The sequence below is a fragment of the Balaenoptera physalus genome (assembly GCF_965194825.1).
Source record: "Balaenoptera physalus genome assembly, chromosome: 13".
NCBI classification, from domain to species: Eukaryota; Metazoa; Chordata; class Mammalia; order Artiodactyla; family Balaenopteridae; genus Balaenoptera; species Balaenoptera physalus.
Genome location: NC_138892.1, coordinates 38,978,043 through 39,004,840, shown reverse-complemented (window position 1 = coordinate 39,004,840; position 26,798 = coordinate 38,978,043). Strand labels below are relative to the sequence as shown.

Sequence of the window (26,798 nt, the reverse complement as noted above, 5' to 3'; positions counted from 1 at the left end):
TTAAATGTTAGTCTCTGCAGTAGTAATAACAGTACACAGTGATTTAACTTTTTATCATTTGAAGATAATGGTCATGGCTTCCCTAAGGCTTAACATCCTCAGTTTCTCATCAGTCATGGTTTCCAGATCCTTCATATTATTGATAACTCTTCTGTGTATATTTTCCAATTTGTCAGTGAGCCTCTTAGCTGAACACAATATTCCATATGTAGTTTGACTAGAGCCAAATTGAGCAGAATTATTTTCTCCTTTTGTGTAAACTTTCTACTTCTGTCAGTGCAAAGAATAAAATTAATTTCTTTGGGAGACTCATTCTGCCGAGACAAAAGTTAGAAAATCCCTGAAGTCATCTCTCCATGGATTGCTCTCTAGCTGAATTTCACACTAAAATCTCATCCTGTACTTGTTATTCTACTCGAACCCTGGGACATTTTATCCCCAAAGGCACTGCTTTGCTATGTAGTGTTACAAATTTCTGAGATTTGTATAGATACATCCTTTCATCCAACCTATTTCTCAAGTATATCAGTGTTTGTCATTGATGAGTATGAGAAGAAAGCCAGCTAAATGCTTGGACAGTTGCTTCAGATTGAGGCTGAGGACACGACTTGAAGGTAGTTAAGGAATGCTTGAGACAAGTTTACTTCACTGATTATTAGGAACATAAATAGAATCAAGTCTTAAGGATTTATCACCCAAATAATGTACAAAATGATATAGTATCCATTAGAAGGTTTCCAAACATATGCTAATTGTAAACTTCTTTTTACCACTGGTTGATAATAGCACAAATCATGTTATAGTTTATAATAAAATAGAGAAGCATTTCTTAAGAATAAGTAAAAATTTTCATTAATTCAATTGAGCAGACTTCTAGTGAGTGGAAGTTGATAGATGTACTAGAGTTTTTTTCTTTTTTCTTTTTTAAATCACATTAGTTATGATGAAGACTGTTACATGTAGAATCAGGTTGGTTTATTCAGGTGGATTAGGAACTTAACTCTGAAGACTTCTAATTCTGTCACATAAATTCTGAAGATTCCTAAGTAGCATATGAGAAGCTTTTCATGTTGATGAATTGTGACATCCCCTAAGTCAGTTGTCCTCAACCAGGGGCACTTTTGCTCTCCAGGAGACATTTGGCAATCTCTGAAGACAGCTTTCACTGTCACTACTGGGAAGATGCTTCTAGTGGGTAGGGACCAGGGGTGCTGCTAAACTTCCTACAACGCCCTGGACAGCCCCCTATAACAAAAAATTATCCAACACAGAATGTTATTACTGCTGAGGTTGAGAATGCTGGGCTAACTCAATGAGTCCAAGCTTTTGGGAGTTGTGATGGGCCTTTATTCCCTTCTGTATCCCTCATTTCCACTCCTACTTCTCAGCCCCTTCTCATTACTCTCTTAAGTTCTGGTTCTTTCCCATCATTTTTGCTCTTAAAATTATTTCTTTTTCATCCTTTGAAAAACCTAATACTTAATATCTTTTTAGAGAGGCAAAGTGTGGGAAGTATTCACAACATGGCACACTTGGTGATAATTAGTAACATTCTGGGTTTTTACAAAACCAATGTTCAAATCATTTGTAGTTAGGGAGGGTCTTTCCAATGAATTTGGGAAAATTCAGATAGAATTAACTCAGGTCAGCTCTTAGGCTGAAACAGCAGTTTGTCAACAGAGATGCTTAACTTAGTTAATTGATAGGGTACGATGGTTTAACTCTCAAAAGCTTATCTGACATTGGTATAAAATATGAGAGATTTAATGCAAAATCATAGTTCAGGGGAAATTCTTTGTATTACCCCGTCGTACCCTTTATAGTGCTTTGTACACTGGATTCTCGAAGGGTGGCTGATTGATAGTGGAAACAGCTGTGTGGTTCAGGCATAAACTATTGACTGGACTACCAGAGCATCTCTGAATTATGTGTTTGTGATTCATGCCTTCTCTGATTTCCCAGTGGAGAGAGAGCTGAAGTGTGCCTTGAAAGATGGAAGAGCTTTAGTTTGTTCCATATAGGGTTCCTTATCCAGAGTGCTTTATCACAATATTCTTAGAGTAAATCTTATTGGTGTCTCCCTACTTTTTATCACAATACTTTTCTGGCTAAAGATGTAACAAGATTTAGATAATTTTATTTTATAAATATCATTTGGAGAACTAGAGATATCCTTGCATCTTTTCTCCATTTTTTTATTTTTCAGAGAAGTTAATATTTAAATGAGCTGTCTTTGTAGCTAGTTAAATAAGTAAACTGCCTTAAAATTTCTTGCCATCCCGATATTTTTCCTGAGTATCTACTACTTTTTTAACAATACTAAGAGCTTTATGTTAATAAGGAATTAAAAGCCTGTTTTTGGCTCTCGGAGTAAACACAATCCCAAAACATGTAAGATAATTAAAACACAGGTGTACCAAAATTTTATAAAGAAATAAAACCTATACTATGAATTAATTACAAATTCTGAGGGTACGAGAGCAGGGAATTGAGAAGGAATAGAATAATTTTCTTTTTTAAAAAAAGGGTTTGGAGTGAGCTTTGAAACTGAACTTGAAAAGGAATTGACAAGAAGAGAGTAGTTCTTGCAACAGTTTCTTTTTTTCCCAAAACTATTTCATTTTGGAAAATTTTGAACTGGTATAAATGGAGAAAAAAAGAGTATTATAAAATGTGTCCCCATTAACACATCACCTGGATTCAGTAATTAGCAGCATGCTGCCATTCTTGCCCCAGCTGTCTCTCGTTGTTGCTGCTGTTGATGCCGGCTATTTTGAAATAAATTCCAGACTTCATATCTTTTTGGTCTTACGTGCCTAAGTATGGATTCCTACAAAACATGGACATTTTAATTTATTCAATAATTCCATTACCACAATTAACACAATTACTGTTATTGTCTTGGTACCATCTGAAACCTAGATCATATCACATTTTCTCATTCTCTTTCAATCCGTTATGCTATGTGGGAAAGAAAGGAGAGAGTCCTCTTGTTGTCCCAACATAAAACTCTACCGTGTATATCTGTAATCTGCTCCTGATATTTTGTTTTCACTTCATTATTTGCCACTTTGGTGAACTCGACACTTGTGAGATACATTATGGCATCTAGGAACAATCACAGTTACCCAAAATATTCCTTAAATCCAGAGCCTTGGATAGGTCTGCCTTGAACTCTGAAAATTATTGCCGTGTAATTTTGTTCATGTCTGTAACTTCTCTCGATGATAGATTAAACTATTATTAGTGACGTGCATCTACCAGGCATGCAGGCTGCTCACACCTCGTATACAAATGAGGACATATAGGCGGCAAAGCAAAACACATATTAATAAAGCAGTAAGTCTAGAACACTTATTTTTGGGGGGTGAGCAGTTAAAATATTTTAGTCATGAAACCTTGGCATGAGGATGTCTAATTTTACCATAAAGAAGCTAACTTAAGTCAGAAACGAATTATCTTCTTTTTCCCACAATACAGTATTGGTCTCAAGATACGGAATTGATCACAATGGGTACAATGATGCAGGATTTTAGTAGCTTCAGAATGAAATCTTGGAATGTGAAAGAGACAGCAGTCATGGAAATAATATTATTTTAAAAAAAAACCATGATTCCAGAATTACTAGTTTTTGAAACTAGTCCTTGAGTGAAGCCATTATTAAACCTAACTCTCACGAGCAGTCTTTGTAAATATCTATTTTCAATTGCAGTACATAAAAGACCCCATGGCTCCAGAAACTGTGAACATAGTAGAGTCAATGGCAGGATTATTTGAGGGTTCAGCAGAGATGTCTTCTGACCTGTACTCGATTGCTTCAGCTATATATAACAGTCATCCACATAATAACTTTCCTGTGAGGAGCAGAGCTGAAGACCAGCCTTCAACAGTTGGTAGGTACATTTTTGTTGTTGTTGTTCTGTGAAATGTATTTAAACCGCCAGTACTAGCTAGCACAGATATGAACCTTAGCTGGGAGTTCAACCCAATTATTAATGGTCCATGTGCTGGAGTCAGATTTTTTCTTCTTTAACTGTCGGATAACCTCATACAGCAAATGGAAATGCCACACAGGCAGGAGCTGTCCCCTCCTAACCCATCTGACCTTCCTCGGAGAGAAAGTAGCACCCTAGAGTCTCTAGCCAAGCTGCATAGACAATCAGTTATTACAGTTGCCAAAGCAGGTGTGATGGGAAGGGATTAACATATCTTCAAATCATTTACAGGCCTCACACTCTCTGCAGTTTTTGACTAATAGGTTTTCAAATGTCACTGAAGGTAAATAGGTCAGAAAGTTACAACTCTAGTGCATGGGGTGATAAACAGGTGTAGGTGACCCCAATGATGTGGTGATGTCATTAGTGTATACACTTGCTCTTCAGGGTCAGTGGATCTTATTGTCTCTAAAAAGAGAATGTCATATATAGCGAATTAAAAATACTTGGTTAGAAGACACAAATCTAAATTATCTCTCTGGTTTTTCTAAAATGCTAAGTGAGGAAAAAAATTTTTTCTTACTGTTTTTTCTCTGATTTGTTCCATTCCAAATTAAAAGTGTTATATTATTTTGTTGATGATGGAATTAGGCAGAAGTATCACATTGCATTTAATATATGTTTATTTCATTCATTGATCTGTTTTTCCTGAGCAAAGAAGACTTAATTTTTAGAAGACACTAAAAATTAAGAGGCCCATGATTTCTGATGTTTCCTTAAATACTTTGTTTGGCCTAAATGCTAATTAACATTGTAAGCGCAAGTTCTAAAAAACTAAAAAAACTAACATTTTCTGAAATCCTTGTCCAGACATATTTATGTGGCAGTTTTATAAGCATGCTTGCTTTAAATCACTAATGGATTTAGCAAATGTGTGGTGAATTTTGAGTCCAAATAAAACCTTATTTCTATGATTTTCAAATTATAACGCAGCATTGACTTATAATATTTAAATTTGATATTATTGCCTAATGGTCTTTTCAGAAAAAACTCCTAGCCTGTCTTTTTTAGAAAGTTATATTTTCTCAAAACACTAATCTCTTGTTCCGGGATAGTGTATAACAACTAGCAAAACTATATTATGATCACAAACTATTTATGTATATTGTTGGGGCATATTTGGCATATTTATTATTAATTATATATCTACCTTTCATATAAAAGATTACATGGAGAGATTAATGAATAATGTGAAATTGGGTTTAAAATTTCACTGTGTGAGCAAGAATGATCTTGATCACAAAGCCAAACATTTTTTAAAAACTGATTTCAAATAGGAACTTCAAGGAACCAGTATATCGCTGACATTGCTGCTGAACAGCTGTCTTACGTTATCAGGAGACTTGTACCTTTCACTGAGCACATGATTAGTGTATCTGCTTTCACCATCATGGGAGAAGGACCACCAACGGTTCTCAATGTTAGGACACGTGAGCAAGGTAAGAATGTATTTCCTTTGAAATAATTACCTGCAAATATTGCTCTTGTACACTGTAATACTTTTCTTTTCATTCATATTAATTGTTCACTCTTCTTCTCAAGTGCCAAGCTCCATTCAAGTTATAAACTATAAAAATATTAGTTCTTCATCTATTTTGTTATATTGGGATCCTCCAGAATATCCTAATGGAAAAATAACTCATTATACAATTTATGCAATGGAACTGGATACAAACAGAGCATTCCAGATGACTACTATAGATAACAGCTTTCTCATAACAGGTAGAACAAAGTTTTGTTTCGACATTCTTTTTCTGATGGAAAATACACCTCTCTCTATGCCGTTAAACACAGCAGGGCACGTGTTGCATCATTCCAGATTTTGTTGTGCTATGCTCCCGTGGATATCTTGAAAAATACTTGCAGAAATTACTTGATTAGATGTGTTTTCCTTTAACTATATTTGTCTGCAAATAAAGTCATCAGATAACAGGTATCCTAAGAATATACTCTTAACCTAGGGGATTTTATGCCTGGTACATCAAAATAACTCAGTATTGATGGCTTGACTGATTGTATGTGACAATCAGCTGAAGTAATTGAGCTGACATGGTGTTTGTGCCAAATCAACTGTACTCCTTGCAGTGTGCCAAAAGTGATTTCTTCAGCGTCAGATGATTGCCTTAATATTTTAGGAAAAAACTAAAATGTCATCAAGATGGAAAGCCTCTCATCCCAAGGAAGTTTGGGAGATTGGGATTATAAGGAGGCTGATTTAGAGAAACAGTCTCCCGAATAAGTTATTTTCACTAGTCCTGTGTTAAATGGCACTAATACAAGAATATTATTTTAAGGACTTTAAACAAATTGCCTGTTGTCCTTATAGGGTTAAAGAAATATACAAAATATAAAATGAGAGTGGCTGCCTCAACCAGTGTTGGAGAAAGTTCTTTGTCCGAAGCAAATGACATCTTTGTGAGAACTCCAGAAGATGGTAAGAGTATCGGGTGCAGTTTTAATAAAAAGAAGCAAATGGTGTTGCATGCTTATTGCCATCTACCTCATGCTGCCTTTAGTGTCTGAAGTAATAAGCATGAAAAAATAACATGTATTTAAAGTTTTGGTTTTTTTCACTACAGAACCAGAATCATCACCTCAAGATGTTGAAGTTATTGATGTTACTGCTAGTGAAATAAGTTTGAAGTGGTCACCACCTGAGAAACCCAGTGGGATTATTGTTGCTTATGAAGTGCTCTATAAAAATATAGATGCCTTATTCATGAAGAACACCTCAACGACAAACCTAATTTTAAGAGACTTAAAACCTTACACCCTCTATAACATTTCTGTAAGGTCATATACCAGATTTGGTCATGGCAATCAGTTATCTTCTTTACTCTCTGTAAGGACTTCTGAGACTGGTAAGTTTTTGTTTGTTTAATACATAGTAAGGAAGCAAACATGGCTGATAATTGCCATATTGTTTATATTTTACATAACCTAAAGTCTGTCATTCTGTTTTGTATAATCCAGGAATTTATATACTCTTTCTGGTAAAGTACGGGAAAAGACTTGCTGTGCAAATTTTTTAAGTCTGATTTACATATAAGGGAACTCCAGAATAAAAATCAGTGATTTTTTTTCAAATGAAATACCTTGAGAAATCAAAGGTCTTTTCAGTGTACCTATAAATTTGGTTGCTTTCAAATTAGGAAATAGCAGAGACACGTTCATAAGAGTAGACTCCTATACTATATATAATCTATTTACATTCTCTAAACATCCGTATACATCTATCTATAGATGTAGATATATCTATATTTATACATATATATGTATAGATGCACATATATGTAAAGCTGAATGTAGGTGTATATCTATAGATAGAGGTATATAGATGTATAGAGACTGTATATAAATTCTATACATATATATGTACGTGTGTGTATAGACACATACATATATCTACGTACATTCTTTTTTTTAAAATAAATTTATTTATTTATTTATTTAATTTTTGGCTGCGTTGGGTCTTTGTTGCTGCGCATGGGCTTTCTGTAGTTGTGGCGAGCAGGGGCTACTCTTTGTTGTGGTGCGTGGGCTTCTCATTGCAGTGGCTTCTCTTGTTGTGGAGCACAGGCTCTAGGCGCGCGACCTTTAGTAGTTGTAGCGCATGGGCTCAGTAGTTGTGGCTCATGGGCTCTAGAGCGCAGGCTCAGTAGTTGTGGCGCACGGGCTTAGTTGCTCCGTGGCATGTGGGATCTTCCCGGACCAGGGCTTGAACCCGTGTCCCCTGCATTGGCAGGCAGATTCTTAACCACTGCCCTACGAGGGAAGTCCCTACATTCTTTTTTTTGGTAATTAAACTTGTTTTTATTTAGAAATTGTAATATCAGTTATGTTAACACAGTACATAAGCCATCTCAAAGTTGGATAACATAAACTCTTCTTTAAAATAGAGAAAAATAAGATTTCTTTAAATATATTTTAAATAAAAATAATTTGATTATTTTGGGAATATATTCTTTGATGAAGCTGTTACAGTCTATATACATTCTTGAGGTACATGTATAGACAGAGGTGTAGAGTCTGAGCACAGAAAGGACATGCCTGGAGAAGCCTTACAGAGGAGGTAGCGTTTGACCTGAGTCTTCAGGAGTCGGTGGAATGGACATTATAGAGGTTGTTGTGTGGCCAGGGGATATATCCCATATAAAGGAAATAATGCAAGCAAAGAATTAATTGTGTTTCAGTGATGCAAGAGCAAATAGCACAAAGCAAGACATTTGCCTGATGATCTTAGTGCACTGTTTATATTATGTTTATAGTCATATATTGCAGCATCACTTTTAGGCCAACTCTAAAAGTTACTGTTTTATCCCTGCATTGTAAAAAATAAATATTTATTGCCTAGATACTGGCTGAACCATATGGAGTTGCTATTCCTATATGTCATAATTGGCCAAATATCAACAATTTCTTATGATTCAGACAGATGCTATAGGTGAGGCCTTGTCCCTGACCTTGAGGAACTAGGAATCTAGTAAAGTAGCTTACCTTTGAGCAAAAGTATCCTCTTGAGACTGGTCACAGAAATTAATAAAATGGACCATAGAGGATGACAATAGTTGTAATGGCAGGAATAAGAGTGTAATGAAAAGAGCATTTTTTATTATCATAAGTTATCCATTATAGTGCAATTTAATTGATATTATATATATTGGCATGCTTCATTACTTTTTTAAATATTGTACTTAAAATAAGTATTTTTGAGAAAAATATCTACTCTACCTGGTTTCATTTTACACCATGTCAAGGAATGAAGCATATTTTAAGTACCTGCAACATACCATTGTGGGCTCTTCTATTGGCTTTCACAAAAATTGCCTATTTAATTCCAGAATAAAGCAATAAGTTATTATTATCTTCATTCCTAATGAAAAACTGAGGTCTGAGAAGTTCATCCTTTCAACAAATATTCAACAAATAATTTACAGTATACCAACCCTTACTGGGCTATATTAGCTCTGTAAAAGAAAATGAATTTCCACCCTCCTAAAGTTAATATAAATTACTGGGTGTTTCATAGGCAATGGAATCTACATTAATGACTTTTCCTAGATCATGTTTGCTACAGTTGAACCACTGAGTTGAGTTCTTTTTGCGAAAGAGGAAGCTATAATTTTAAGCAGTCTCAAGGTGTCATTTGAAGCAGGATGTGCTCAGGAGCAACTATCTGTTTGTTCCCAGGGCTCAATATTCTTATTAAATATAATAAATACACCCTCTACTCTTACTATAAAAAACAAGATCCCACTTTTCAATATTGTTTCATGAGAAATTGAGAGCTATGCTAACTCAGTAATGTGTTAATGCTGCTAATTCCAAATAGGAGTACGTTATTTGTTCAGATGTTTTATCTTGATTATTTTACTAATGCTTGGAAGTAAAATACTCTTGTGTTCAAGCAGGAAAGATCAATGTAAGGTTGCTCTCGTGTGTGTGTGTGTGTATGTGTGGGTTGAATGTGTGTCTGTGTGTTTATGTAAGTTTTAAGTATAGAATGTGCAGTTGATAAACAAACTTGAGATTAGCTTATATTTTCTCATACTTAGGGCACAATAACCACATGAAGAACATTAAGTTCCCATACAAATTACCCTTTGATGATCTATATATGTATATTTTCTTTTCTTTTTTAAGACGTAACCTTCTTTACAGTAAAGCCTTTAACCGAATGCCTTGAATAAGTCTGATTTGGGGCAACAACCACTAATGGATAGTAACTTAGATGTTGGTCAAAGCTCTGTGTAGGACTGTATACATTTATTCATGTTAATGAATGACATTTATTACTTTCTCTATATAACTATGTATGCCAAACAACAATCTTTTGGCATACTCAAGGTAACTTACCACTTTCTATTTTAGGATCTTCATGACCTAAATTATTTAAAAAATTTTTTTTAATAGATCCAGCTTATTCCAACTGTTATAATAATTTTTATTCATGAGTTGTCTATTTTACGTGGTACTTCTACAATTGGAAACACCATGCTATTTCAGAAAACTTTAAGTGAATCATTACTCTCCAAAATCACTGTCATTAAGTCTGTCTTGCTTTATTTTTCCCTGAAGATCCAGCATTGGTTATCCCCTAAGGATAAAAGAATAAAAATGCAAAGGATATCAGCCTGGGGTCAGGGATGCATATTTGTATCCTGACTACTGGTGGAAGGCAGTTAACTCCAGAGGGACGATTTAGCAAATTCCAATGAGAATTTTTCAAAATCGGAAGATATACTGAGTTATAAAATTCAAGCACAGCATCACTAATTCCTTTTTTCTTGCAATTAAAGAGCTCTTCAATTCAGTCTTACTTATTTTCCTTAGCTGTAAATTTCTTTCTTGTTTTAAATATATTCTGTATCATTTTGAGCTTATTTATTCATTCACTGAACAGATTTTTATGGATTCCATATCACGTGCTACCACTGAACTAGGCGCTGTAGTTACAGCAGTAAATAAGGCAAAATTTCTATCTTCCTGGAACTTAACATTCTAGAAGGCTCACAGAACATAAACCAGTAAACAGATAATATTTATGATTTTTTGTACTGGCAAATTCCTTGAAGAAAAAATATCGGGGAAAGAAAAGAGAGAGCTATAGAATAGTGAGCAGGCTATTTGAGATAGAAGACTGAGAAAAGGCCTCTCTGAGGTTATATTTACCTAGAGATATTAATAATGTATGAGATTTAATTAGATGAGGATAAGGAAGAAAAGTGTTCCAGAAAGAGGAATAGCAATTACCAAGTTCCTGAAGTGGGAAGGCACTTTATGTGTTTGAGGAAAAGAAGAACATTTCTGTCATTTGAGCAGTATGAGCTATGGGGATAGGATTAGCAGATGAGGAGGGAGAGAGGCAGGCAGAGGTGGACAATGCCAGTTCTTAGGTGCCATACTAAGATGTTTAGTGTTTAATTTTCATGTGAAGCTATTGGAGAATTATGAGACAAGAACATGATATGATTTGCAATTTTAGAAGATTGCTGCTGAATATATTGGATGTGGGAATAAAGAGGAAACTCAAGATTTATTATTAGGTTTTTGGTCTGAGTATCTTGGTGAATGAGGTGCCATTTACTGAGATGAGGAAGTCTGCGGAAGAGATCAGGTTGAAAAATTCAGAAGTCCATGTTTTGAACATGTTTGAAATAGTCAAGTGCCTATCATGAAAGCAATTGGCCATATAAGTTTAAAACTCAGGGAAAGGATCCAGGGTTGAATATACAATTTAAAGGCATCATCACATCTCTGGTATTCAAAGTCAAGGGATGAGGTACACTACATCAGGGTGAGTGTAGATAAAGATGAAAAGAAGAATACAACTATGTCCTCGAGCAACAGGACATGGAGACTTTGGGAAGTCAAGGAGGAGCCAGTCAGGTAGGAGGAAAATCAGGAGAAGGTCATGTCTTGGAAGTCAAATGAATAGATATTTTAAAGGAGAAGCAATTTATTTCCTATGTCAAATGCTGCTGACAGTGAAGTAAGATGAGGGCATGCAGTTGATTCGTGGTTTGGCAAGATGGAGTTCACCGATGACTCCATGACAGTAGGTTTCCTGGTTAAAAATGGGGGCAAATGCCTAATTGAAGTGGGACTTAAGAGAGCATGATAGACAAGAAAGTGGAGAAAATGAGGAAAGGCAAATTTTGAGGAATGTTGATATAAAGTGGAGGATAGAATGGAGCAATAGCTGATGTGTGTTTACATGTATACAATGATAGAAATAATTCAGTGAAGAGAGAAAAACTAAAAATACAACAGAGGAAAGAATGTCAAGTCTAAAGTCTGACTAGATAGATGGAGTGGAATCTAGTGCTGAAGTGGGCTAGGTTTTAGAAAGGAGTAAGGAGAGAAGGCAGTTAAAGGAAGAGGGGTGGTAGGAACGTATGTAGTCCTCTTCTGAAGGTTTTTATTTTCTCAATGAAATTAGAAGCAAGTTTATCAGCTTCGAATAAGGAGGGGGAGGAGATAGTGGATGTTTGTGGAGAGAGAATATGGTGAAAACATACATAACAGAGGAGACTGAATTAACTAAAAAATAGATAGGCTGCCAAGCAGTGAAAAAGATTGATTTGAGATTTGAGGTTATAAATTAAAGTAAGGCTAGTGAGCATGGAGTGGTATTTTATTCAGACATTTTTAGCTGTTATATTGCAGATGTAGAACTAGCCCTGAGTTCAGTTTAACCTAAGTTGGAATCTTGCAAGAAAAGTAAGATAGAAAAAGGAGTTTCTGGAGATTGCTAGGGAGTGATTTTAGTGATAGACTGTGGACTCTGACCTGAGTAAGTAGGGAGATGAGGACATAAGGGAGGTGATGGACAGTGAAGATTTGATGAGGGTCAAAGACTTGTTGGATTGGCCATACAAGGGTCAGTCAGCTGGAAAGATAGGTGGTTCCAAAGAGAGGAATACTGACAGTTATTGGTAATGACAAGCCCTCAGGTGTTGCCATGAAAGCTAATGGTTAAAGTGAGGTGGAGGAAAAGATTATTGAAATTATGGAGCTCGAAGAATACAGAGTCCACGGAATAGCACAGATCATTTCCATCAATGTTGACATCTCTGAGAGTGGTAGAGAGGAAGTCAGTCATACAGGTGATAAACTTTTTAAGACGTGTGGAGAAGTGGAAGAGTACCACTAGGTGATTGTCTTAAAGGAGGGGTAACACCTCGAGTTTTTCAGGAAGAAGAAGAATAGATCTGGATATGGCAAAGAAAAGCATGAATACTTGACTTCCAGGCCCTATGGTTATAGGAATGATGAGAGAAAAACAAATAGCTCTCTGTTACCCAAGAGTGCTGAGTTGTAGTGTTCTCAAGCAGTTCCAAGATTTCACTTAGAGCCAGAAGGCTAAGAAAGCATTCAGAGTAGTTGTTGAGGATTTTTCTCAATTTAATGGTTTGGCTTGGAAAGATAGTAGAGAAGATTTTGAGTCTTTGGGAAGGGATAGTAGGATTATATTGCTATATATTATTATATCAAGTTATGTATTGAATTACAATTCTTCCCAAAGTTTTAGAAATATTAACATTCTTATCTCAGTTTTTCCTCTTAAGTCTGCTTTAGATGCAATGCACTTCATAACAGGTAACAGTGAGGGTGAGGGGGTACTGTTTCTACATTTTTAAGGCTTTTGAATTTTCTCTACTGTATTTATTAGTAGCATTTTTTATATCCATTGTATTTAGACTACCAGTAAAAAAGGTTCTATAATTTCTTTTGAAAGGAAAGGACTTATATCAGGACTCTATAATGGCAAAAATATGCACATATTTAGTTTATGTTGTTTAACTGTCAAGTTAGTCATTATTGTTACTGTTCTATGAAGGCAATTTTAAACCAGTATCTTTCCAACTGTGATCTTTCATCTCCAGCAAATATTTTTCTGCTTAAAGTGCATTGTTTACAGTTTCATCTGTTGAGGTTGCATTGATGGCTTTCTCTCTGTTTTTGATTGTCTGAATATGCTTTTATTTTGTTATTGTTAATTTTTCTGGGTTTAGAATTCCATTAGTTTTTCAACTGAGGTCACTTTTCTGTCTAATTGTCATTCCTATGTAGATGATCTGTTTTCTTCCTGGTGCTGTTAAGATCTTCTCTTCTTTGGTATTCTGTACTTTCACAATGATGTGTCTAAATATGAGTTTTTAAAATTTATTTTATTTATTTATTTTTGGCTGTATTGGGTCTTCGTTGCTGCATGCGGGCTTTCTCTAGTTGCAGTGAGTGGGGGCTACTCTTCGTTGCGGTTCGCGGGCTTCTCATTGCAGTGGCTTCTCTTGCTGTGGAGCACGGGCTCTAGGCACGTGGGCTTCAGTAGTTGTAGCACGCGGGCCCAGTAGTTGTGGCTCACGAGCTCTAGAGCGCAGGCTCAGTAGTTGTGGTGCATGGGCTTAGTTGCTTCGCGGCACGTGGGATCTTCCTGGACCAGGACTCGAACCCGTGTCCCCTGCATTGGCAAGCGGATTCTTAACCACTGCCCCAACAGGGAAGCCCCTAAATATGATTTTTTAAAGAAAATTTTGCTTGAGATTTATTGGGATTCCTTGTTCTGAAGCTTGATATCTTTCAACAATTTTGATCAGTCCCAGCCATTATCCCTTCAAATATTTCTTCTTCTTCATTTTCTCTACTTTCTTAGACCCCCTTAGTATATCCTTTATGTCTCTTAACTGCCATTTTATATTCTCTACATTTTCTTTCTCTGAGTTACTTTTTGATAATTTATTCAATACTGTAAATTTTTTTTGCTAAAATTTTCACTATATCTAATCTGCTTTTTTGTGCATCAAGAGAATTTTAATTTTAGTTATTATTTTTCTATTCTACAAGTCCTATATGGTTCTCTTTCAAGTCTGCTTGGTTATTTACATTATTTATTATTATCTAAAGAATTCTTTGCTCATACTTTCAAATGTTTGATTTCTTGAGATATATTAAACATTTGTATTTTTATTCTTTGATAACTTCAGTGTCTAAAGTCTTTTGAAGTCTGACTGCTGTGTGTGTGTGTGTGTGTGTGTGTTTTCCTTTTTCTTTGCTGGCTTTAACTATTGGTGCCTGATTTGCCTGTGTGTTTTGTGACTTTTATCAGTGAGTTCATATTCCTTGAAACTTCATCTGTGGGAAATTTATGTAGACTGAGTTGAAGTTGAGTTTCTTCCAAGAAAATGTGTGTTTGCTTCTGCTAGTTGCTTTTGAGTAACGGCAACTCAAATTCATTTTAATTTATATTCTGAAGTAGAGGTCTTTTCAGGCTATATGGGTAGCATGTATTTAGGCCACATATGCTCATAGGGATAGGCTTACAGTTCCAAAAATGTGTAATATTTCTTTCTATTCCACCTCTTCATCCAGAGGAGTGGCAAGAGGAAAAAAGTTACTTTTCTGGCCTCTTTTGCACGGTGGGCTTACTTCTCACCCCCTAGTCCTTGAGAGTGAATACACCACATTGCACAAGCCTAGGAGTTACCACTCACATTGAGTTCTGTGGTACTCTGCAGAAGAATTCAAGGTGCCCCCAGAGATGGCCAATATCATGGCCCTAGTTGAAATTGCATTCTTTTGGGGTTCCAATTCTTGATGCAGGGGTATCCTTTATCCTTCTTCTGGCCCAAGGTTTTATACTCTTTTTCTGGCACTCTACACAGCTGTTAATACAGAAACTCAAAGTCACCAGGATTGACCAGTACCCTCCAAGGCAGAGCAGGCTTTAGTACCAGCTTCCATCTCAGGATTCTTGTTTTTACTTTGTTTTTTGTTTGTTTGTTTGATTTTATTTTGTTTGTTTTTTTGCATTTGTTTTTGGACCACCAGAAATTTCTAACTCCCTCGTCAGCTCTGCAATTCCTTACGTGACAAGAAAAATGTTAATTTTATGCAGAGTTTTACTTCTTTTAATTATAATAGTCATTCAATTTAGTGTTTATCTATTCCAGTATTTTGGCAGAATTGGAATCCCACATGTAGTATTAGTATTTGAATATATGTAGAAAACCATTTTGTGACCATTACATTCAATATAAGAAGAACATTAGTAGATACAGAAAACTAGTGTTTTATTTATTGATATCCTGTATCCTTAGTAGACTGTTTTGTTACCAGGTTATTATATGCAACCTTATATCTAGGAGAGGATCCTTGTCTTGTCATAGATCTTGTTGTATATCAAAACTAATCTATTAATCATTTATGTATTATTATCATTATTAATGAAAGGCAGAATCAATTTTTAAGTGTTTTTCAGTCCTCCTTCTTGTACAGTTAGCCCTTTGTATCTGTGGACCCTGTATCCACAGATTCAACCAACTGTGGGTTGAAAATATTTGAAAAAAAATTGCAACAAGTTCCAAAAAGCAAAACTTGAATTTACTGCATGCTGGCAGGCAACTATTTACATAGCATTTCCATTGTATTCACAATTATTTACATAGCATTTATATTGTATTAGGTATTATAAGTAAACTAGAGATGATTTAAAGTATACAGGAGAATGTCCATGGGTTATATGCAAATACTGTGCCATTTTATATAAGACTTGAGCATCCTTGAATTTTGGTATCCATGAAGGGGGTGGGGGTGAGGGTCCAATTCACTGCAGACACCAAGGGACCACTTTATCTGTATGTACTGCAATGTAAGACAGTTTAATATAGTCTCAGGTATTTTAATAAAAATATCATCCTATAAACATTAGTCTGTAGAGTTGTAGTATGAATTTTCTTTGAAATGAAATTTGTCTTATACAGTTGTAAGTGCTATAATTTACCCATATTTTACTGCATTTAGGATGTTTATTATAATCGCACTCTAATGAATGTTCATGTATACATATCCTTATCCACTGGAGTGAAAACTTCAGCAAAATGCACTATTAGGGTGGAATTGTTTTATGCATGTATATTTTTGTTTTTTTCAGTGCCTGATAGTGCACCAGAAAATATTACTTACAAAAACATTTCCTCTGGAGAGATTGAGCTATCATTTCTTCCCCCAAATAGTCCCAATGGAATTATACAAAAATATACAATTTATCTCAAGAAAAGTAATGGAAGTGAGGAAAGAATTATAAATACAACCTCTTTGACCCAGAACATTAAAGGTAAAAATATATATAATATTGGATATTTACATTTATATTGACAGAGTGGCCACAAAATATTAGCTTGTTGTTATATTAGAAATGTTAAGTGTGATTAGCTTTATACAGGGTGTGACAATTCTGGCCTTCTGGTAAAAAAAACTAGAAGTTTATGGCAGGTCATATGAAAGACTACTCTAAGTCAGTTCTTTCCCACATTTTTTAATATTTTGTCTTCAGAATAGGAGTTACTATTCCAAGAACTACATTTTCATTTAGTTTTTACTTTTGAAAGAGTGTTAAGAGACATTTCATAGTTTGCTTCTTGCATATAATTAAGGGACATTTTGTAAGTCTTATCTATTTTATTTCTATTTAGGACTGAAGAAGTATACGCAATATATAATTGAGGTGTCAGCTAGTACACTCAAAGGTGAAGGAGTTCGGAGTGCACCCACAAGTGTGCTGACTGAAGAAGATGGTAAATATAGCAGTGAATAGTGATATATTTTGAATCCATCACATTTCAAAAAACATGTATACAGAAGGAAGATATGATATAAGAATTCTCCAGCCTTGGGTAGCACTTGTGTGCTGCACCAGCTTTATACAGAGATTTCATTGTCATGATTTAAAAGAAGCTTGCAAAGTCAGATTTATGTTCAGTAAAATCAGATATAAAATGCATTTTTTAAAATTCTGAAGTCATCCATGCTCTGTAAAAAAGAAATCAGTAATATTTTTTTCCATGGGAATTTTTTCATCCATGCTCTGTAAAAAAAAAAAAAATCAGTAATATTTTTTTCCATGGGAATTTTTAAGGCTAAAATTTTGGTGCGAATAGTTTGAACATCAATCAGTATATGTTATGACTGTGTTTTTCAACTTTAACATTCAGAAGAATAGACATTTACATAAGTTTTGTAGTAGATTCTGTTATATCAACCTGCAACATTTTTTATTGTTATTAGGATTAGCTTGCTAATGACTTCAGGCTATTTTCCAGGTTTCTCTACGTAATTTGCCAAGATGCTATTCCTGAATGTTAATAGCCTTCATATTGAATATTTAAGCCTACATTTTCCTAACCTGAATAAAATCAACTTTACTACTGAGCCCACTTTACAATACTACTTCACCAAGTTATAGGCATATATCATGCTAAGAAAATTACTTTTGAGAGATATATTTGGGATTTGGATTTACATTTTATGTTTTTTACATTGGGTATTTTGAGAATGTTATTTTTCTTCTGTAAAAGAAAGTCCCATTGCGAAGAGGGGTAGATCTGGATGTAACATGTGTTTGTAGAATATCTTTTTTCACCCTCTCAGGTTTCCCCAACTTCACACTACACTGCACTCTGTGGTTCAGATTCTAGTCATTCACCAGGACAGAATGTATATTACGTACTTCTAGAAGAATAAAGGCTTTTCTCTGCATTCTTCTTACTTTACTCCAAGTAATAAACTCTTCAGAAGCCCTCTTCCCCCATTTCAGGTCCCTCTATGTTTTCCCCTCCACCAAAATACTTCACCAAAGCATCCTGGTAAGGTGATCTACCAGGGTCAGAAACTGGTAGATCTTAGTTTCTACCCCCAGTTCTAGAAACTTAGAACGGGTTGCCCCAGTTTCTAAGTCTTCTCATGGGTTAGTCTTCCTTAGTTATTGCCTCTACTTTCCATGCTTGTTTCTTCAGCAAAACTCACCTGTCCAAATTTTCATTTTTTTCATAGATTCTCCTTGTTCTCAAAGTGAAAATTAACCAAATAAAAAAGTTCGCCCAAAGAGACAATGGCTAAAGGCTAGGGAAGAAGGTTAGCTCTCCTTCTCTCTTAGGTAATGTCTAAGAAAGATGTATTAAATCATTTTAGCAATGCCCTAATAGACATAGTACCCTCTTTATTTCCAATCTAATGAAATAGTCTCTATAGTAAGAATCTGAGGTCTTATATGAAGGACCCTAGACCAGTAGTGAACATATATTTTGAACAGGCAGAGTTTATTACCACTCAAGTCAATAGTTTCAAATTATACTATGCATCCAAATTACCTGGGCTGTTAAAAATGCAGAGTCATGGTAAACTTCCATCTAAGTCCTTGGCCCAGTTATTGATATAATTGCTAAGGAATAGGGTGAAGAACAAGACCTCTTTTAGAAAAATTATAGCAAATCTAGAATGGATAAAGGCCTGAGAAGCTTTGCTTTATTGGGTAGTAGGAGCTCCTTGCCTTCATGGAGCTTGAAGTTCAGCAGAAGAGATCTAAATTTGACAAATGTGTAGACAAGTAATTTTTATTATTCTAATTACTGGTTTACGTGTTCACCAGGACCAAAAACAAGGAACTTTAGCTACTCTGAAGCATCCAGGAAAATGTAGCTGATTAAGTTACGTTTAAACTGTGACCTGAAGACAGACGAGTAGAGGGAGGGTGAGGGATAGGAAAGATCATGCCACTCAGAGTGAGTAAGAGCCTTACGAAGACCCTTATCTATCCTCATGTGCTCTGTCTTGATGACTTGGATAGATTGCAAAAGATATTGCATTTATTTAATCTAATTTTTCCCATTTCATTTTTTAAAACTGCAATTCTGAATACAAAGGTTATTTTAACAAATGCTAAAATGGTTGAAACTTAGTCTGCTGTAGTAGATATTCAGTATTTTATTTAAAAAGGCATGTTAATTACATTTATTTAGCAATAAAATGTTTTATATAAAAAAATACCCAAGAATGTATTGAAGATTAAATATAAAATACCAAGAACTGATATTCCACATAAACATCTTAAAGCATATTATAGAAGAAAAATGTTTAGTTACAACATACAATATTCTATCTCAGTACTAGTTTTGATTAAAATCCTTTTTTTCCAATAATAAGCAAAAGTTAAGTTTGGCAATGATATTCAGAAAAAAAATATTCTAGGTTTTTGTTTTGACAGATGAAAGAGAGTTCTTGGTTAGAGGTAATTCATATCTTGGGAAACAGACATCTCCAAATGAGATGGATTTTCTTATGGATTCTTGAGATAATCAATATTTGTTAGCATTTTTATTATAGTGCCAGTGAGAATACCAACTGAAAACATAAATTAGCTGTCACTGTTATTCTATAGAACTCATCTCATAAAGCTTTTCTCTGCTCAATAAATTTATTCAAAAAAACTGTTGTTACCAAAATAATGAAAACACACACATGTATGTGTACACTATAGTGGAGAATACTCAGAAAATCAGAAAGAAAATATAATAGGCAGCATTTTCTCCAAATTATTGGAAAAACTGATTTGCACAAATACTAATCTATAACATTGTTCAGAGATCTGAATAAATTCTCAGAATTTCTATTAGCTATGAGTTCACTTTCCATGCATAACTAAAACAGTGATCAAAATTGTAGTAATTTATACCCTTTTACATGCAAAAAAATTGTGTTAATATTCTAAGACATTACTATGCTGTTATACAGGAGCTGAGAAGTGCCATTCTAAATGTTTTATCTAAGTGGAAATATAAACTTGCTAATTAGTTTACAGTAATTTTTTTAGTGTTTATTCAATTCAGAATGGCTAAAATATTTAAATCCTTACACTATTATAGCACAATTAGAAGTAGACCCTAAAATGTCTATATTCTTGTTTATGTGCTACATTGGCATTTCCTTTGTAACCCATTCAATTTTGAAGACTCAGTGAACAGATTTTGATATTATTTTGCAGTTTAATGACACTACTGAAATTGAGGAGTGTAGTTTTAATTTGTGAGGTCCGTCATTTTAATTGCTCTCACAATGTTATACTTATCACTTTCCCCCTTTTGGATGCGTGTTTTTTTTCCCATCTCTTTTTATTGTTTGCGGAGCTCTTTTATTGTATATTTATTCACCCCAACCAATAGTTTTATTTTTATTAGAGGATGATAATTTACCAAGATGTACTTGAACAGTAGGTAAATCACAATGACATAGCCCTTGTTCTTTTTTTCTCATGAAATATTTTTTTCCATTGAATCACAGAAACAGATGTTCTAACACCACCATGCAAAATCTTCTTTTATCATCTCATTTTGAAAGTAAACAGTCTCAAGCCCATGGAGAAAGGCACTGTACCTGATTCATTTACCAGAAAGTTCATAATAAAAATTTTGTGCATTTCTATTTTAACTTTTTCTTATATATGTTTAATAAAATGCATTATCATATATTCTAACTTTTCAGCTCCTGATTCTCCCCCACAAGACTTCTCTGTAAAACAGTTGTCTGGTGTCACGGTACAGTTGTCATGGCAACCACCCCTGGAGCCAAATGGAATTATCCTCTATTACACAGTTTATGTCTGGTAAGAATTTTTTTCTTTTTTGGAAATAGTTCTGAGAACAAGTATTAATCTGTAACATAATAGGAATGCAGTTTTTAAATTTCAGATTGTGAAGGTACATTAGGAATCTGATTATTAATAGGCTAGTTAATATGCCTTTATTAAGAAACAACTTTTTCCTATATTATGTAGAGGTCCAAGCATAGTCAGATAATGATTTTTGTAACCAAAACAAAAAAATGTGGATTATGTGCAATTACACTAAAATTCTGCTCTTCAGAGTCATGGACTGGTCAGCTTATGTGAATACAAGTGAATACAAAGGCTTTCAGTTTTACTCCAATATTCTCTATGCCACTGTCTCTTTAAGTTTCCTTGAGCAGAATAATTTAACTAAAATTTAACTGAAAAGATATTTCTCTAGAAATCTATTATTTAAGGTCAATTTTCCATTGAAATGTAAGCAATATTTATTTTTTACTGATCACCTTTACCCTAATTGCCTATTTATGAGTCAGTCATGAAAAAGATGTAATCCTATAGTGCTTCTCATCAATTAACAACGTGGCTGTATTGCTTCATGAAAGCTCAATAGATAAAAATGCTCACTTTGATCTAATATAAGTCCTCGTAAAAGGATTCACCACTCAGTAATATATTTCCTAGTGTATTTTAAATATTTCAACTCAGAAAATACAATTTACATAATGCTTTATAGAACTTAGGCATTTCTTACTTTTGTATTCCTCACTTGGAAGGTCCATCATTAAGAGGCTATGGTGTTTTTAAAAAGTCTATTCTTCTCTTTCCTAAATTAAGATTTTTCCCCCCCAATGCCTGTTTATACCCTTTGCATACTGCTCCTTAGGACATGTCCTGTATTCTTCATTGCCTGATTCCTAATCATTTTGCTTACTCTTTGGCAAAATTGGGAGTGACATGAGGGATGTTAGTGGGAAGAGAAGCAGTGAGAAGAAGGTAACCATTCCCCTGTATTACCCTACTCATTCATTTATCGATTCAGTTTTTCATTCCTTCATTCAGTAATATTGATAGAGTATCTATGTACCTGTGAACAAGGCCCCTGCCCTCAAGGAGCTCATATTCTAAAGAGATAAGTGGATTATATACCCAGAAATTTAAAAATGAGGGGAAATCAGGGGAAAGAGGGCTACTTTTCATAGAGTGCTTTGGAAGTCCTCTTTGAAGAAGTGGCATTGAGTTGTGGTCTGAATGCCAAGAAGGAGCTTCTTGTCAAGAGAAGATCTGCAGGAGGAGGGAACATCAACCGCATAGGCTCTGTGGGGGATACACTTGTCGTTTTGAAGACCATAGAGGAGGTCAGTGTTGCCGGAGAGAGAGACAGAGGAGAGTTATCCTGGAGGGTAGGAGGCCAACAAAGGTCAGGAGCTAAGCCACCGTAAGGATTTTGTTTTCATTTCAGTTGTAATGGGACTTACTACAGAATTTCAAGCACCCTGGATACTTTATGGAGAATGCATTGCAGGAGGCAAAAGTGTTAACAGGGTTACTAGGTAGGAGATTACTTTAGGAGTCTGGGCTGTGGATGATGCTGGGATGAAGGAAAGAAGTGGGCAGCTTTTTATAACATTTAGGAAGAAGAGTTGATAGGATTTGGTGAATGGATTGGCTGTGAAATTGAAAAAATAAAAAAAGAGAAACAAATCAATGGAATCAATGATGACTTCTAGATTTTTCTTTTTCTTTCTTTTTTTAAAATGTTTATTTATTTATTTTCTTATTAGTCATCCATTTCACACACATAAGTGTATACATGTCAATCCCAATCTCCCAATTCATCACACCACCACCCCCAACCCCCGCCGCTTTCCCCCCTTGGTGTCCATACGTTTGTTCTCTACATCTGTGTCTCAATTTCTGCTCTGCAAACCAGATCATCTGTATCATTTTCTAGGTTCCACATATATGCGTTAATATACGATATTTGTTTTCCTCTTTCTGACTTACTTCACTCTGTATTACAGTCTCTAGATGCATCCCCGTCCCTACAAATGACCCAATTTTGTTCCTTTTTATGGCTAAGTAATATTCCATTGTATATATGTACCACACCTTCTTTATCCATTCGTCTGTCAATGAGCATTTAGGTTGCTTCCATGACCTGGCTATTGTAAATAGTGCTGCAATGAACATTGTGGTACATGACTCTTTTTGAATTATGGTTTTCTCAGGGTATATGTTCAGTAGTGGGATTGCTGGGTCATATGGTAATTCTATTTTTAGTTTTTTAAGGAACCTCCATACTGTTCTCCATAGTGGCTGTATCAATTTACATTCCCACCAACAGTGCAAGAGGGTTCCCTTTTCTCCACACCCTCTCCAGCATTTGTTGTTTGTAGCTTTTCTGATGATGCCCATTCTAACCAGTATGAGGTGATACATCATTGTAGTTTTGATTTGCATTTCTCTAATAATTAGTAATGTTGAGGAGCTTTTCATGTGCTTCTTGGCCATCTGTATGTCTTCCTTGGAGAAATGTCTACTTAGGTCTTCTGCCCATTTTTGGATTGGGTTGTTTGTTTTTTTAATATTGAGCTGCATGAGCTGTTTATATATTTTGGAGATTAATCCTTTGTCCGATGATTCATTTGCAAATATTTTCTCCCGTTCTGAGGGTTGTCTTTTCATCTTATTTATGGTTTCCTTTGCTGTGCAAAAGCTTTTAAGTTTCATTAGGTCCCATTTGTTTATTTTTGGTTTTATTTCCATTACTCTAGGAGGTGGATCAAAAAAGATCTTGCTGTGATTTATGTCAAAGAGTTCTTCCTGTGTTTTCCTCTAATAGTTTTATAGTGCCCGGTCTTACATTTAGGTCTCTAATCCATTTTCAGTTTATTTTTGTGTATGCTGTTAGGGAGTGTTCTAATTTCATTCTTTTACATGTAGCTGTCCAGTTTTCCCAGCACCACTTATTGAAGAGACTGTCTTTTCTGCATTGTATATCCTTGCCTCCTTTGTCATAGATTAGTTGACCATAGGTCGTGGGTTTATCTCTGGGCTTTCTATCCTGTTCCATTGATCTATATTTCTGTTTTTGTGCCAGTACCATATTGTCTTAATTACTGTAGCTTTGGAGTATAGTCTGAAGTCAGGGAGTCTGATTCCTCCAGCTCCGTTTTTTTCCCTCAAGACTGCTTTGGCTATTCGGGGTCTTTTGTGTCTCCATACAAATTTTAAGATGATTTGTTCTAGCTCCGTAAAAAATGCCATTGGTAATTTGATAGGAATTGCATTAAATCTGTAGATTGCTTTGGGTAGTGTAGTCATTTTCACAATGTTGATTCTTCCAATCCAAGAACATGGTATATCTCTCCATCTGTTGGCCTCGTCTTTAATTTCTTTCATCAGTGTCTTAGAGTTTTCTGCATATATAGGTCTTTTGTCTCCCTAGGTAGATTTATTCATAGGTATTTTATTCTTTTTGTTGCCATGGTAAATGGGAGTGTTTCCTTAATTTCTCTTTCAGATTTTTCATCATTAGTGTATAGGAATGCAAGAGATTTCTATGCATTAATTTTGTATCCTGCAGCTTTACCAAATTCATTGATTAGCTCTAGTAGTTTTCTGGTGGCATCTTTGGGATTCTCTTTGTATAGTATCATGTCATCTGCAAACCATGACAGTTTTACTTCTTCTTCTCCAATTTGTATTCCTTTTATTTCTTTTTCTTCTCTTATTGCTGTGGCTAGGACTTCCAAAACTATGTTGAATAATAGTGGTGAGAGTGGACATCCTTGTCTTGTTCCTGATCTTAGAGGAAATGCTTTCAGTTTTTCACCATTGAGAATGACGTTTGCTATGGGTTTGTCGTATATGGCCTTTATTATGTTGAAGTACGTTCCCTCTGTGCCCACTTTCTGGAGAGTTTTTATCATAAATGGATGTTGAATTTTGTCAAAAGCTTTTTCTGCATCTGTTGAGATGATCATATGGTTTTTCATCTTCAATTTGTTAATATGGTATATCACATTGATTGATTTGCGTATATTGAAGAATCCTTGCATCTCTGGGATAAATCCCATTTGATCATGGTGTATGATCCTTTTAATGTGCTGTTGGATTCTGTTTGCTAGTATTTTGTTGAGGATTTTTGCATCTATATTCATCAGTGATACTGGTCTCTAATTTTCTTTTTTTGTAGTATCTTTGTCTGGTTTTGGTATCAGGGTGATGGTGGCCTCATAGAATGAGTTTGGGAGTGTTCCTTCCTCTGCAATTTTTTTGGAAGAGTTTGAGAAGGATGGGTGTTAGCTCTTCTCTAAATGTTTGATAGAATTCACCTGTGAAGCCATCTGGTCCTGGGCTTTTGTTTGTTGGAAGATTTTTAATCCCAGTTTCAATTTCATTACTTGTGATTGGTCTGTTCATATTTTCTATTTCTTCCTGGTTCAGTCTTGGAAGGTTATACCTTTCTAAGAATTTGTCCATTTCTTCCAAGTTGTCCATTTTATTGGCATAGAGTTGCTTGTAGTAGTCTCTTAGGATGCTTTGTATTTCTGTGGTGTCTGTTTTAACTTCTCCTTTTTCATTTCTAATTTTATTGATTTGATTCCTCTCCCTCTTTTTCTTGATGAGTCTGGCTAATGGTTTATCAATTTTGTTTACCTTCTCAAAGAACCAGCTTTTAGTTTTATTGATCTTTGCTATTGTTTTCTTTGTTTCTATTCCATTTATTTCTGCTCTGATCTTTATGATTTCTTTCCTTCTGCTAATTTTGGGTTGTGTTTGTTCTTCTTTCTCTAGTTCCTTTAGGTGTAAAGTTAGATTGTTTATTTGAGATGTTTCTTGTTTCTTGAGGTAGGTTTGTGTAGCTATAAACTTCCCTCTTAGAACTGCTTTTGCTGCATCCCATAGGTTTTGGATCATCGTGTTTTCATTGTCATTTGTCTCTAGGTATTTTTTGATTTCCTCTTTGATTTCTTCAGTGGTCTCTTGGTTATTTAGTAACGTATTATTTAGCCTCCATGTGTTTGTGTTTTTTACGTTTTTTTCCCTGTAATTCATTTCTAATCTCATAGCGTTGTGGTCAGAAAAGATGCTTGATATGATTTCAATTTTCTTAAATTTACTGAGGCTTGATTTGTGACCCAAGATGTGATCTATCCTGGAGAGTGTTCCGTGCGCACTTGAGAAGAAAGTGTAATCTGCTGTTTTTGGAATGAATGTCCTATAAATATCAATTAAATCTATCTGGTGTATTGTGTCACTTAAAGCTTGTGTTTCCTTATTAATTTTCTGTTTGGATGATCTGTCCATTGGTGTAAGTGAGGTGTTAAAGTCCCCCACTATTATTGTGTTACTGTCGATTTCCTCTTTTAGAGCTGTTAGCAGTTGCCTTATGTATTGAGGTGCTCCTATGTTGGGTGCATATATATTTATAATTGTTATATCTTCTTGTTGGATTGATCCCTTGATCATTATGTATTGTCCTTCCTTGTCTCTTGTAGCATTCTTTATTTTAAAGTCTATTTTATCTGATATGAGTATTGCTACTCCAGCTTTCTTTTGATTTCCATTTGCATGGAATATCTTTTTCCATCCCCTCACTTTCAGTCTGTATGTGTCCCTAGGTCTGAAGTGGGTCTCTTGTAGACAGCATATACATGGGTCTTGTTTTTGTATCCGTTCAGCGAGCCTGTGTCTTTTTTTTTTTTTTTTTAAACCTCAGGCTTTTTTTTTTTTTTTTAATTAATTAATTAATTAATTAATTTTTGGCTGTGTTGGGTCTTCGTTTCTGTGCAAGGGCTTTCTTTAGTTGTGGCGAGCAGGGGCCACTCTTCATCGCAGTGTGCAGGCCTCTCACTGTCGCGGCCTCTCTTGTTGCGGAGCACAGGCTCCAGATGCGC

At 35.0% G+C, this 26,798-nt stretch overlaps 1 protein-coding gene across 4 annotated transcripts in view; it reads left to right on the top strand.

Moving 5' to 3' along the window:
• The window catches only part of PTPRQ (protein tyrosine phosphatase receptor type Q), a 285,457-nt gene that overhangs the window by 107,434 nt on the left and 151,225 nt on the right, over positions 1 to 26,798 (top strand). For all 4 annotated transcript variants that reach the window (XM_082418813.1, XM_082418812.1, XM_082418810.1 and 1 more), the window contains exons 28-35: positions 3,713 to 3,893; positions 5,273 to 5,434; positions 5,538 to 5,717; positions 6,322 to 6,429; positions 6,575 to 6,856; positions 16,429 to 16,611; positions 16,970 to 17,071; positions 20,811 to 20,931. In XM_082418813.1, coding sequence (XP_082274939.1) covers positions 3,713 to 3,893; positions 5,273 to 5,434; positions 5,538 to 5,717; positions 6,322 to 6,429; positions 6,575 to 6,856; positions 16,429 to 16,611; positions 16,970 to 17,071; positions 20,811 to 20,931 — 1,319 coding nt within the window. The remainder of the gene's footprint in view (positions 1 to 3,712; positions 3,894 to 5,272; positions 5,435 to 5,537; positions 5,718 to 6,321; positions 6,430 to 6,574; positions 6,857 to 16,428; positions 16,612 to 16,969; positions 17,072 to 20,810; positions 20,932 to 26,798) is intronic.